A 14,196-nucleotide genomic window follows, 5' to 3' on the forward strand; every position below is an offset into this window, starting at 1 on the left:
GAGAGGGATGGAGTACAAAAGCAGGGAGGTCCTGCTGCAACTGTATAGGGTATTGGTAAGGCAGCACCTGGAGTACTGCGTGCAGTTTTGGTCACCTTACTTAAGGAAGGATATACTGGCTTTGGAGAGGGTACAGAGACGATTCACTAGGCTGATTCTGGAGATGAGGGGGTTACCTTATGATGATAGATTGAGTAGACTGGGTCTTTACTCCTTGGAGTTCAGAAGGATGAGGGGTGATCTTATAGAAACATTTAAAATAATGAAAGGGATAGACAAGATAGAGGCGGAGAGGTTGTTTCCACTGGTCGGGGAGACTAGAACTAGGGGGCACAGCCTCAAAATACGGGGGAGCCAATTTAAAACCGAGTTGAGAAGGAATTTCTTCTCCCAGAGGGTTGTGAATCTGTGGAATTCTCTGCCCAAGGAAGCAGTTGAGGCTAGCTCATTGAATGTATTCAAGTCAAAGATAGATAGATTTTTAACCAATAAGGGAATTAAGGGTTACGGGGAGCGGGCAGTTAAGTGGAGCTGAGTCCACGGCCAGATCAGCCATGATCTTATTGAATGGCAGAGCAGGCTCGAGGGGCTAGATGGCCTACTCCTGTTCCTAATTCTTATGTTCTTATGTTCTTAACGCTACTGTGTCAGCTGTGGCTCAGTGGGTAGCACTCTCGTCTCGGAGTCAGAAGTTGTGGGTTCAAGTCCCACTCCAGGGACTGGAGACACTCCAGTTAAACCGACGTCCCGTCTGCTCTCTCAGGTGGTCGTGAAAGATCTCATGACACATTATCTGTTCATTATCACATTGCTGTTTGTGGGAGCTTGCCGTATGTATGATCGGTCTACAGAATCCTTCCCAGATCCACTCTGGGATCTACATCCAATTATCAGAGGGCCTTCTTGAAACGATAGGTCACTCCGGACCAAAAATAATCTCGTTGAGGATAAAGACGATGGCAAAGAACAATGCGACACGATCTTAAACTAGGCCATTTAGGAGGGAAAGCAGGAAGCACTTCTCCATGCCAAGGGGAGGAGAAATCCATAATTCTCTTCCCCTAAAAGGCGGCGGATGCTGGGACAATTGAAGCATTCAAGAATGAGATCGATAAGTTTTTGTTAGGTAAGGGTATCGAAGGATTATGGAACCAAATAGGGTTGAGGTTCAGATCAGCCGTGGGCCAATTGAATGACGGAGAAGGCCAGAGGGGCAGAATGGTCTATTCCTGCTCCTATGATCCTCAGATCATTTAAAAGAAAAAGACCTATGGACCAGACTGTTGAATCTGATTAAGTATCCTCCTACCAGAGCTTCCTGCACAGTGTTTCAACTGAACAACTGACCTAGCAAACTAGTAACCAGTTTTGAACGTCAGGGAATGCTCCTGATACTTTTAGACAGATAAGTCAGCATAAGTGGACAGATTTATGGAATATCATGGTGCTCATGATGCAAGTATCTCCAGAATCTTGGAGTTGAAGCTGAACTACGTACAACATTGGGCTAGAGCTTCACTTTTTGCAATAGTGTAAAATGGGTAATAGCTAAAAATCGGGAAATACACAAAATGGGCTACTGATTTGCTATCATCCATTTTACACCATCATCCAAAGTGAAGATCCACCTCATTCTCAATTACGGCCTTTCCAGGCATTGTGTTTCTGATCAGAATGGTTCACAATACCAGAGCCGTGCTCTCTGTAAGTACACAACCATTCAGGTAGGGCATGTGGTCAGGATTGCATGCAGAAATATAGACTCGCAACACTCCTCCTCATTCTCAGCGAACTGACTCAGCTTTACATGCAGTTCAGCAGGGGGGGGGGGGGGGGGGTATTAAAAGTGCAACTGATGACAGAGAAAGACCGAAGTTAAGCGAGTATCTTGCACAAGCGCAAAGCTCATTTGGCAACAAATGTATCACAACATCTTACGCAGAAGCTTGACGAGTACGTCAGAGGCAGTCGACAGAGGATTTGGACAGAGCACGACCGATGGCTGAGCCATCGGCAGTAAAATATTTCCAGCAACTGATCGCAGGTTGCACTCGGGTGAAATAAAACCAGAAAATGCCACAGCCTGTGGCAGCTCCTCCAACGGCAAATAACACTGAATGAGTTCGCGAAAAGAACCAGCCAGCCTCCCTCCCCACCGCCAATACCACGAAAGAACAACTCCACTTACTTGATGTGGGCCTGATGTCCAGATCCTTGAACTGATTTGGCGCCCCATCGCTGCTCTTTTTCAGACAAATCATTCTAGTTATCAACAAGAACAGAAAGAAAACATTAATAAAAACACTTTAGCATTAGAAAGAACACAATGACAAGTGTGAAAATGATGTACCAATTATTTCATCAGTGGACACCAATGTTCCCGTTCATTTTTTTGGGGTGCGTGGCCCCTTTAAGAGACTGCATGGCGCATTTAAAATATCATGCATGCGGTTTCTACTATTGCAAATCCGGCAAGATGGCTGCGTGGGAGGTCCAGAAAGTTGCACGGCTTAAAGGGAACACTGGTGGGCACCCAATGTCATGAGTTCAAGGTAGTCAGCACTACAAATATCATTGTGCCATTGCTAACTAAGAGACCAGGCAAGCTACAACAGATGTTACAGAAATAGAAAACCTTGAGATTGGTCAGACTTTTTTTTAAATTTAATGATGCTAATGAAGGGTCATATTATCAACCGTGGCTCAGTGGGTAGCACTCTTGCCTTCGGGTCAGGATAGCTCTTTGTTGGCCGGCGTGGACAAGCTGGGCCGAAATGACCTCCTTCCGTGCTGTAAATTTCTATGATTCTATGAACAGTGACTACATGGGCAGTAAAGTGCTTTGGGACATCCTGGGGTCATGAAAGGCACTAAAGAAATAAAAGCTTTTATAAACATTAAGCTGTCATTCTCTGTCAGATGTTTATTGATCTACACTGCACTTCCAGTAATTCCCGTTTTTAATTACATTTATTAAATTGGTTTGAGTGATACATTGGGAGCATTCAACTGGTTTAGTGTGAACTCAGATTTAAGTGTAGCAGATGGGTTTTTTTTGCTTGGTATGACCGAGCAATTTTCCTTAAGGATAAACACCTCTACCAACAACTATCTGAAAGAGCTCTCTGCAGATAACCAGGAAGCTTGCCCAATATCAGCCACTAAGGTTCTGGCCTACTGATCACAAATATAGTCTGAGCTCAGTCATATGTGTCATTTTCAAATATTAAGATTTGCACAGTGCTTGAAAAAGGATAATATTTTTTTTAATAAATAATTGTCTGGCTGTGTTCCTGAAGCGGAAGAGAAAACAAATCGCTCCTACTAAATAGCTCCTACTAAATAGCTGCTTTCCCATTACTGTGGCAGTGTCAGCCTCAGCTCAGTGGGTAGACTCTTGTCTGAGTCAGAAGGTTGTGGGTTCGAGTCCCACTCCAGTGGGCAAAATCTAGGCCGACACTCCTGTGCAGGACTGAGGGAGTGCTGCACTGTCAGAGGTACCGTCTTTCGGATGAGACGTCAAACCGAGGGCCCTGTCTGCTCTCGGGTGGACGTAAAAGATCCCATGGCATTATTGTGATCGGTACCCAGGAGACACGTGAGTTTGGGGCCCAGAAGAGGTGTGGGCCAGGGGCAGCACGGGCCAGCCTAGACTGCGATATGTGTGCGCACGAAGTCTGCGCAGCAGAGCTGGTCTCCAGTCGTCTTGGTTAATCCTCGTCATTGGACCAAGACCTAGCTCTGTCAAGCCCGTGTGGTTGCTCGTGTGCAACGGCCACCACATGTTAAAAAAAATCCACGCACAGGCATCTTCTACCCTTCAGGATGCAGTTCAGGACCTGGCATATCAGGTCCTTCACTGAAACACCTGCGATCTCATCCTTTTTTGGTGGAAGCAAGTCACCCTCGATACGAGGAACCATGTAAGAAGATGATTTCGAAGCAGAGCAGGGAGATATCCCCGGTGTCTTGGCCAATACTTATCCCTCAGCCAATGTCACTTAAAAATAACAGATTATCTGGTCATTTGTGCTGTTTGTGGGAGCTTGCTGTGCACAAATTGGTTGCCGCATTTCATACATTACAACAGCGACAACACTTCAAAAAGTACTTCATTGGCTGTGAAGTGCTTTGGAACATCCTGAGATCATGAAAGATGTTATATATATTGAGAGTTCATTGTCTTTAAGCTGTAAATGAAAACCATAAGCTTACCACAAAGTCAGGGTCTGTGTCCCAGTCATCGCCATCATCTGATGCTGTCACAGAAATGGTGCGGCCTGCAGCAGCTTTCCACATCTAGAAAAGTAACAGATATCGGTGACCACTTTGGCACCAACTAAGCAAACACTAAAAGGCAGCCACCTATTGCTCAGTACTACGCACATTCCGACTGCAAAGAATTAATTTATCTTCAATAATTAATTTGATCAAGATCACACCACACTAACATCACTGCAACAATTGGGTGATTTGGCCAGTAGATTTCTAACTGTTGTGTGTGGGGGAAGCGCCTGTAAATATTCTCTCACTCTGCAAAACAACAGTCCCAAAGATTCCATCTAAACATTAACACACTCTCAGAGACCCCTGTGCAAAACCCCCACAAACATTCCCTGCAAATATTAAGACACTTTCAGGGACCCTCTAAGTTCATAAAGACAGTCAGGTACCCAAAGGAAAGCAGTGTGATCACTGCAGAAAGTGTAGTTATTAGTGTACAACAAGTAAAGTAGTATGCCGGTAAGTCAAACATAGAAACATAGAAAATAGGTGCAGGAGTAGGCCATTCGGCCGTTCGAGCCTGCACCACCATTCAATAAGATCATGGCTGATCATTCCCTCAGTACCCCTTTCCTGCTTTCTCTCCATACCCCTTGATCCCTTGAGCCACAATGGCCATATCTAACTCCCTCTTCTATCCAATGAACTGGCATCAACAACTCTGCGGTAGGGAATTCCACAGGTCAACAACTCGCTGAGTGAAGAAGTTTCTCCTCATCTCAGTCCTAAATGGCTTACCCCTTATCCTAAGATTATGTCCCCTGGTTCTGGAATTTCCCAACATCGGGAACATGCTTCCTGCATCTAACCTTTCCAGTCCCGTCAGAATTTTATATGTTTCTATGAGATCCCCTCTCATCCTTCTAAACTCCAGTGAATACAGGCCCAGTCGATCCAGTCTCTCCTCATATGTCAGTCCTGCCCTCCCGGGAATCAGTCTGGTGAACCTTCGCTACACTCCCTCAATAGCAAGAATGTCCTTCCCCAGATTAGGAGACCAAACCTGAACACAATATTCAAGGTGAGGCCTCACCAAGGCCCTGTACAACTGCAGTAAGACCTCCCTGCTCCTATACTCAAATCTCCTAGCCATACACCGCCTGCTGTACCCGCATGGCAACTTTCAATGACTGATGTACCATGACACCCAGGTCTCGTTGCACTTCCCCTTTTCCTAATCTGCATCCATTCAGATAATATTCTGTATTCGTGTTTTTGCCACCAAAGTGGATAACCTCACATTTATCCACATTATACTGCATCTGCCATGCAATTGTCCGCTCATCTAACCTGTCCAAGTCACCCTGCAGCCTCTTAGCATCCTCCTCACAATTCACACCGCCACCCAGCTTAGTGTCATCTGCAAACTTGGAGATATTACACTCAATTCCTTCATAAAAATCATTAATGTATATTGTAAATAGCTGGGGTCCCAGCACTGAGCTCTGCGGCACCCCACTAGTCACCATTATGAAAAGGACCCGTTATCCCGACTCTCTGCTTCCTGTCTGCCAACCAGTTCTCTATCCACGTCAGTACATTATCCCCAATCAGTACATTATCCCCAATACCATGTGCTTTAATTTTGCACACCAATCTCTTGTATGGGACCTTGTCAAAAGCCTTTTGACAGTCCAAATAAACCACATCCACTGGTTCTCCCTTATCCACTCTGCTAGTTACATCCTCAAAAAACTCTAGATTTGTCAAGCATGCTTTCCCCTTCATAAATCCATGCTGACTTGGACCGATCCTGTCACTGCTTTCCAAATGTGCTGCTATTTCATCTTTAATAATTGATTCCAACATTTTCCCCACTACTGATGACAGACTAACCGGTCTATAATTAACTGTTTTCTCTCTCCCTCCTTTTTTAAAAAGCGGTGTTAAATTAGCTACCCTCCAGTCCATAGGAACTGATCCAGAGTCAATAGACTGTTGGAAAATGATCACCAATGCATCCATTATTTCTAGGGCCACTTTCTTAAGTCTCTGGGATGCAGACTATCAGGCCCCGGGGATTTATCGGCCTTCAATCCCATCAATTTCCCTAACACAATTTCCCGCCTAATAAGAATTTCCTTAAGTTCCTCCTTCTCACTAGACCCTCGGTCCCCTAGTATTTCCGGAAGGTTATTTGTGTCTTCCTTCGTGAAGACAGAACCAAAGTATTTGTTCAACTGGTCTGCCATTTCTTTGTTCCACATTATAAATTCACCTGAATCTGACTGCAAAGGACCTACGTTTGTCTTCACTAATCTTTTTCTCTTTGCGTATCTATAGAAGCTTTTGCAGTCAGTTTTTAAGTTAAGTCAAAGAGAGAAATGTTCCGAAACCTCATGACCTCGGGAGCTACTTAGGGTCTTTATCAGTGTCAGCTGTGGCTCAGTGGGTAGCACTCTCGCTTCGGAGTCAGAAGGCTGTAGGTTTAAGTCCCGCTCCAGGAACTTGAGTCCATTTAAAAAAAAAAAAAATCTAGGCTGACATCTCCAGTGCAGTGCTGAGGGAGTGCTGCACTGTCAGAGATGCCGTCTTTTGAATGAGATGTTAAACCGTCTGCCTGCTCAGGTGGACATAAAAGATCCCAGGACACTATTTCGATGAAGAGCAGGGGAGTTATCCCTGGCGCCCTGGCCAATATTTATCCCTCAATCAACATAACAAAAATAGATTATCTGGTCATTATTACATTACTGTTTGTGGGAGCTTGTGTACGCAAATTGACTGCCACGTTTCCTACATTACAACAGTAACTACACTTCATTGGCTGTAAAGCACTTTGAGACGTCCGGAGGTTGTGAAATCCGCTCTAGAAATGCAAATCTTTCTATCTTTCTTTTTCGTATGGACCCCAGTTGAAAACCCATGATTTGTATTTGACATATATTGCTAACCTACCTGAGAAAAAAGAATAAACTAGAAATCTGAAGTAAATACAGTATGCTGGAAATACAGAACGGATCTGTAAAGGGAAAAGACAGCACACGTTCGACCCAGTCCAATGAAGGACTGCACCGCAAGATGTCCTGTTATGTCTCTTTACTCACTGACCTACTATGTACGTCCAGCATGTTCTGCTCTGTTTCTGTTTCAGTTTCAGGCAAACTGTTGCCAGGAGTGATGCCTTCAGAAAGTTGTAAATTGGAAAATCCAGGGGGCAGGGGAAACTGGGATCTGAACACCTACCAGTGAGAGTTTCAGGAGCCTGTCTTTTACTGATCTAATATTGGGAAGACCGAAGCCATCGTTTTCTGTCCCCACCACAAACTCCGTTCCCTAGCCACTGACTCCATCCTTCTCCCCCAAATTCTGTCAGAGGCTAAACCATACTGCTCAGAAACTTGGTGTCATATTTGACCCTGAAATGAGCTTTTGACCACATATCCGCAGCATAACTTGAAGTGATCCAAAACTCGGTTGCTCGCGTCCTAACTCTCACCAAGTCCCGTTCACCCATCATCTCGGTGCTCGCTGACCTAGATTAGCTCCCGGTTAAGCAACGCCTCGATTTCAAATCCCTCCATGGCCTCACTCCTCCCAATCTCTAATCTCCTCCAGCCCCACAACCCCACCACCAAAATATCTACACTCCTCTAATTCTGCCCCGATTATAATCACTCAATCATTGGTGGCTGTGCCTTCTGTTGCCTCGGCCTTAAACTCTGGAACCAAAAGGGTCGATACGGATAGTGCATACAATGTAGTGTATATGGACTTTAGTAAAGCTTTTGATAAGGTCCCACATGATAGACTGGTCAAGAAGGTTAAAGCCCATGGGATCCAGGGCAAAGTGGCAAGTTGGATCCAAAATTGGCTTGGAGGTAGGAAGCAAAGGGTAATGGTTGATGGATGTTTTTGTGACTGGAAGGATGTTTCTAGTGGGGTACCGCAGGGCTCAGTACTGGGTCTTTTGCTTTTCGTGGTATATATCAACAATTTAGATTTGAACATAGGGAATCTGATTAAGAAGTTTGCATACGACAATAAAATTGGCTGTGAGGTTGATAATGAAGAAATAAGTCATGGGCTTCAGGAGGATATCAATCTACTGATCAGGTGGGCAGAGCAGTGGCAAATGGAATTTCATTCAGAGAAGTGTGAGATGATGCATTTTGGGAGGGCTAATAAGGAAAGGGTATACACATTAAGCGATAGGCCACTTAATAGTGTAGATGAACAAAGGGACCTTGGAGTGCTGGTCCACAGATCCCTGGAAGTAGGCGGCCAGGTGGATAAGGTGGTTAAGAATGCTTGCCTTTATTGGCCAAGGCACAGAATATAAGAGCAGGGAGGTTATTCTTAAAATTGTATAATACTTTGGTTAGGTCACAGCTAGAGTACTGCGTGCAGTTCTGGTCGCCCTATTATAGGAAGGACATGATTGCACTAGAGAGGGTGCAGAGGAGATTTACCTGCCTGGAATGGAGAATCTTAGAGGACAGATTGGATAGGCTGGGTTTGTTCTCATTAGAACAGGAGGGTGAGAGACCTAATTGAGGTGTACAAAATATTGAGGGGCCTGGATATAGTGGATAGTAAGGGCGTATTTTCATTGGTGGAGGGGTCTATTACGAGGCGGCATAGTTTAAGGTGGGTTGTGGAAGGTTTAGAGTGGATTTGAGGGGGGCTTCTTTACGCAGAGGGTTGTTGGGATCTGGAGCAGAAACCCTCACCACTTTTAAGAGATAGTTGGATGGGCACTTAAAGTGCCATAACCTGCAGGGTTATGGACCTAGAGTTGGTAATTGGGATTAGACTGGATGACCTTTTATTGGGCGGCCCAGTATTAATGCCAAGTACTGCATGGAATCGAATACAGCCAGAGTCATCTCCTGGATGGGTCGGAGAGGAGTTTTCCCAGATTTTTTTTCTCCCTAAATTGGCCTGGGTTTTTAAATCTGGTTTTTGCCTCTCCGGAGATCACATGGCTCTGGTTGGGGTGAAGTGTAGAAAGTTTCAGTATAAGGGGCGTCGCAGTTGTGTGAGGCGGACTGGATGGGCTGGGTGCTCTTTGCCTTTCCGTCATTGTTCATAGCTTTATATGTAACCTTCAGGGCTGCTGACCAAAGACTGTGCGGCTCTTTTTCGGCCGGCATGGACACGATGGACCAAAATGGCCTCCTTCTGCACTGTAAATTTCTATGTTTCTATGAATTCCTTGCCTAAACCTCTCTACCTCTCTTTCCTCCTTTCTGACACTCCTTAAAACTTACCTCTTTGATCAAGCCTTTGGTCACCTGCCCTAATTTCTCATTATGTGGTTCGGTGTCAGTTATTTTGTCTCATAATATTCCTGTGAAGTGCCTTGGGACGTTTCACTACGTCAAAGGCGCTACATAAATACAAGTGTTTGTTGTTGTTGATCATCTCCGCAATCTATCCTGTCAACGCCTCCGTCAATTAGCACGGAAATGGGTTGCTGAAAAGCAGAGCAATCTTCAATGATTTCTAGAGCTCCCCTGATTATATCTCCTGGCACTCTGGTGCAGTCCTGAGCCATAGCACCAGGAAGATTCAGGTCCAATCACTGCCCCATGCTGATTGAGCTGAGCTCATCCTTGGGCAGTGGTAAGGGTGCTACAATTAGACTCCTGGACTAGGAAAAGGAAAAGGGCAGGGGCGGAGGGGGGGTGGGGGAGGTGGGACAGCCAACTATCCTCAGTTCTAATCACTATCCAGTGGCTCTGTTGCAAAGTGCCTGTGTGCGATCAGGGTCATAAAACCCACCAAACTGACAGATTCTGTCTGGGTTGCCCACAAGAGTGTATAAGATCCTGGATGGTGCCTGGCACCCGGCACCCATGGAATTGTATCCCCAAATCAGTGAATATATCTTCAACCGTGGGTTGGGGTAAATGTAGACAGGGAGAAAAATCAATGGGAGGACAAAATGTGTCCAAAAGACTTGCATTTATATAGTATCTTGCAAAACCTCAGGACGTCCCAAATTGCTTGACAACCGATTAAGTACTTTAAGTGCAGTCACTGTTGTAATGTAGGAAACACAGCAGTCAATTTGCGCACAGCAAGCTCCCACAAACAAAAATAAATGACAAGATAATCTGCTAGATGTCGGTTGAAGGAAACGTGGTGGCCAAGACACCAGGATAACTCCCCTGCTCTTCTTCAAATAGTGGCATGGAATCTTTTACGCCCACCCGAGAGAGCAGACGGGGCCTCAGTTTAACGCCTCAGGCAGTGCAGCACTCCCTCAGATTTCTTGACACTGGAGTGCCAGCCTGGATTAGGTGCTTAAGTCTCTGAAGTGGGGCTTGAACATACAACCTTCTGAGTCAGAAGACAAGAGTGCTACCCACTGAGCCATGTGTAATGAATCAGAAATCCATGTCTTAATTATCGTCACTGGTCCAAAATTGCCGGTTAAATGTTTCAATGTAACGTTATCTTCACGGGATGGTGCTAGTTTAAAGGGGAAGTTTAATATTTATTGGTAGCAGCCATTAATCACAATGATTACCTTCAATCACCAGATCCAATGTCACACTGCTGTCTGAAATTACAGGCACATCTTGGAGTATTCGATTTCAAATATTGTTCTTTCCTTTCACCAAGGGGATGGCAGCTCATAACAAAGGAACTTACCAGCAAAAGCATTTCTACGAGATCCCCAATTTAAAAATAAACGCATTGCGTCACTTCCCTACTTATTTTAGCCAGAAGTGAAATGGCTAGCTTCTGGGGAAGAACATGTCTGCCAGTCGTCATCCGAATCTAGAAATGGCCGGCCTCAGGAACAGGTGAGCATTCAGTGTAAAATGTGTCGTTCGCTCCCACAATGAAGAAGAAACGATGGAAAATACTAACTGGCAGGTACTTCAGTGTAGGCGTCAGCCATGGCTCAGTGGCAGCACCGAGGTCATGGGTTCAAGTCCCACTCGAGACTCGTACACATAACCCAAGCGGACATTCCCAGTGCGGTACTGAGGGAATGCTGCACTGTCCCAGACGTCATCTTTCAGATGAGACGTTAAATATAAGTCACGTCTTCCCTCTCAGGAGGGCGTAAAAGATCCCACTGCACTATTCGAGGATGATAACCAGAGGGCACAGATTTAAGGTGATTAGCGAAAGATCCAGAGGCAACATGAGGTAAAACCCTTTTCACGCAACAAGTGGTTAGAATTTGTACTGTACTGCCTGATAGGGTGGTGGATACAGATTCAATAGTAAGCTTTGAAAGGAGAAAAAATTGCAGGGATGTGGGGATAGAGCGGGGGAGTGGGACTAACTGGGTTACTCTCCGAAAGAGCCGGTGCAGATTATATGGGCCGAATGGCCTCCTTCTTTGATTCTAAGAGCAGGGTATTTCTCCTGGTGTCCTCACCAACATTTGACCCTCAAGCAACATCGTTAAAAACAGAGGATCTGGTCATTTATTCCATTGTTGTTTGTGGGAAACTTGCTGTGTGCAAAGGTCGGGGAAGGTGCTATATAAAAGTAACTTCTATTAATGCTACTGGCTGGAGATTCATTTGAGGCTAACCAGTAAAATACAGTGCAGTAAATTCTGAATAAAACATTGTTTATTAACACAGCTGCCGTTTACAGTGAACAGCAAAAATAAGGCTGAAGAATTACCTTAAGCATCAAACAATTTTATACTGTACTCCCACAGATGCCATTTGGTTCAGAACTCATGTTGAATGAGACCTTCTTCCCTTGTTTATCAGGAGTTTATCATTTTGTTTTGCAAACATTATCTGGAGATCATCACAAGTGTAAAGAAGAAATTAATCAGAACGCCAGCCCATCTAATCATAATAAAAAGACTAACTATTTTCAACGAGACTAGCTGGGTTTTCACTCACTGAAAGTTTTTAGATTAGAATTAGGAGCAGGAGTAGGCCATTCGGCCCCTCGAGCCTGCTCCACCATTCAATGAGATCATGGCTGATCTTCAACCTCAACTCCACTTTCAATAACAACTTGTATTTATATAGCACCTTTAACGTAGTGAAAAGTCCCAAGGTACTTTACAGGAGTGTTACAAGACAAAACTATCCCCATATTCTGCAATTCCCTTAGAGTCCAAAAATCTAGCGATCTCAGCCTTGAATATAGTCAACAACTGAGCATCCACAGCCCTCTCGGGTAGAGAATTCCAAAGATTCACAACTCTGAGAAATTTCTCCTTATCTCAGTACTTCATTGGCTGTAAAGTGCTGGTAGTCATGAAAGGAGCTATATAAATGCAAGTCTTTCTTTCAGTCCTAACTGGCCGGCCCCTTATTTGGAGATGTAGATGGGGTTTGCAATCGGATTTAAATTAGGAAAAATAAATCACTACTGGCAACAATCTGATCTTGGCAGTGCCAACTATGTGAACCAGTGCTCTTAAAGTCACAACACATAGTCCACAAAACTATGTCCAGAAGTAGCTCCACTGGGGGTTAACTTTTCCCTCTTTCTCTGGGAATATTACCTTTCAAAAAAGGCCATTCTGTCCAAAATAGAGAAAATCCCACTTTTTTAAAAAAGCAACTTTATAGTAAGACCAAGCAAAAAGTAAGAGCAAAATAAAACAGAGTTGGTCGTTGTGGCTGCGATTCCGCAGAGACCCAGACGGACGAAGCCAGAAGCAGCCCCACCCCGTCTCCCTTGCGATCAGTTCCTGGGAACCAACCCCTCAAACCCCCCTCTCCTCCTCCACCACCCCGCCCATGTCTCAGCAAGAGGGGAAACCTTTGCAATGGAATAGGGGGCGGCTCCGCAGCAGCTCGCCCACAATCAGCGCAAGACAAAGCACTCCTCAGTCAGGGATTTGGGGTGAAAGGCACGTCTCCCTCTATATAATATATATATATATATAATATGTGTGTGTGTATATAAATACATCCTCGCAAATGCATTTAATGCAATAAGGCTACAATCAGAATCTGGCTCACACTCCTTCCCCTCAGTTTCTTTCGGATTAAAATAAATCAAAAAAAAAGAGTAAAAATGTACATTTCAATCCCCATTGCAACTTCCCGGAGTCAAGGAATGCAGCAATCCCACAAACAGAAACACTCGGACAGAGAGGAGAGTAAATGGAGATCTGCCCTCCCTTCCCTCTAAACTACAGACTATATTTATATATGTATATATAATATCCAATCACTCACCTTGCACCTAAAGTTGCGCTGGTTTCCGCTCTCTCTCTCTCTCTCTCTCTCAGTTCCCAATCTCTCGCTCTCTTTTTTTGCTGAATCCTTGGGCTGCAGTTTCCGTCTCTGGTTCACACACACTTCCTGCACCGATCACATGCTGAAATCAGCTGTTCTATCCCAAGCTCCTTGTTCAGATCCCGCAGGCTCCAAAACCCAACATTGCATGCATGGCGTTTTCAAACACCCGCCGCTTCTTTAAAAAAAAAGAGTTGAATTCAGGAGCACCCTTTTAAAAAAAAATTGCACACAGAGTTTAACAACACGATTTTTTCGATTTGTCCTATTTCAATATCTGGCACACAATTTAAAAGGTTCTTCCATTTTTCCTGGTCTGTTTTCAAACCATTGGTTTCTTTTTTTTGCTCGTACAGTTTAATGCTGCTTTGTAGCACGCCGAAGCAATGCAGCGTGCGATTATCAGTAATCTATAAATAGACCCATCGTACTTGCACTAGTAGCCCCTAGAGTACAAAACTAATGAATGAAGAGAGGGGGGAATAAAGGAAGCACATGTTCCAGAAATTAATTTCAGGGTTGCCTGAGGCTGCAGACTGCGCTGATAGCCTGAGTATGTTCAATGCAGAGTGTGATTCACAACCAACAGCCATTGTTGCCTGGCTGGAATCATACTCTGATTGCAACAACAATTACTTGTATTTATTTAGCGCTTTTTACGTGGTGAAACATCCAAAGGCACTTAACAGGAGTGTTATACGACAAAAATTTGACACCGAGCCACATA

The 14,196-nt window shown here is 44.5% G+C and overlaps 1 protein-coding gene across 6 annotated transcripts in view; it reads right to left on the reverse strand.

Annotated features, from left to right (window-relative positions):
- The window catches only part of LOC139280082 (src substrate cortactin-like), an 85,083-nt gene extending 71,528 nt beyond the window's left edge, over window positions 1–13,555 (reverse strand). For 2 of the 6 annotated variants that reach the window (XM_070899581.1, XM_070899579.1), the window contains exons 1-4: window positions 13,410–13,546; window positions 11,884–12,005; window positions 4,216–4,299; window positions 2,189–2,262 (exon numbers count right to left, since the gene is read on the reverse strand). In XM_070899581.1, the coding sequence (XP_070755682.1) occupies window positions 2,189–2,262; window positions 4,216–4,299; window positions 11,884–11,892 (167 nt within the window). In that variant the 5' untranslated portion in view covers window positions 11,893–12,005; window positions 13,410–13,546. Of the gene's footprint in view, window positions 1–2,188; window positions 2,263–4,215; window positions 4,300–11,883; window positions 12,006–13,409 lie in introns of all 6 variants that reach the window. The other 4 variants (XM_070899577.1, XM_070899576.1, XM_070899580.1 and 1 more) reach the window with 4 other exon arrangements.
- Window positions 13,556–14,196: the final 641 nt, after the last annotated feature.

The sequence above is a fragment of the Pristiophorus japonicus genome, chromosome 14 (assembly GCF_044704955.1).
Source record: "Pristiophorus japonicus isolate sPriJap1 chromosome 14, sPriJap1.hap1, whole genome shotgun sequence".
In the NCBI taxonomy this organism is placed as follows: Eukaryota; Metazoa; Chordata; class Chondrichthyes; family Pristiophoridae; genus Pristiophorus; species Pristiophorus japonicus.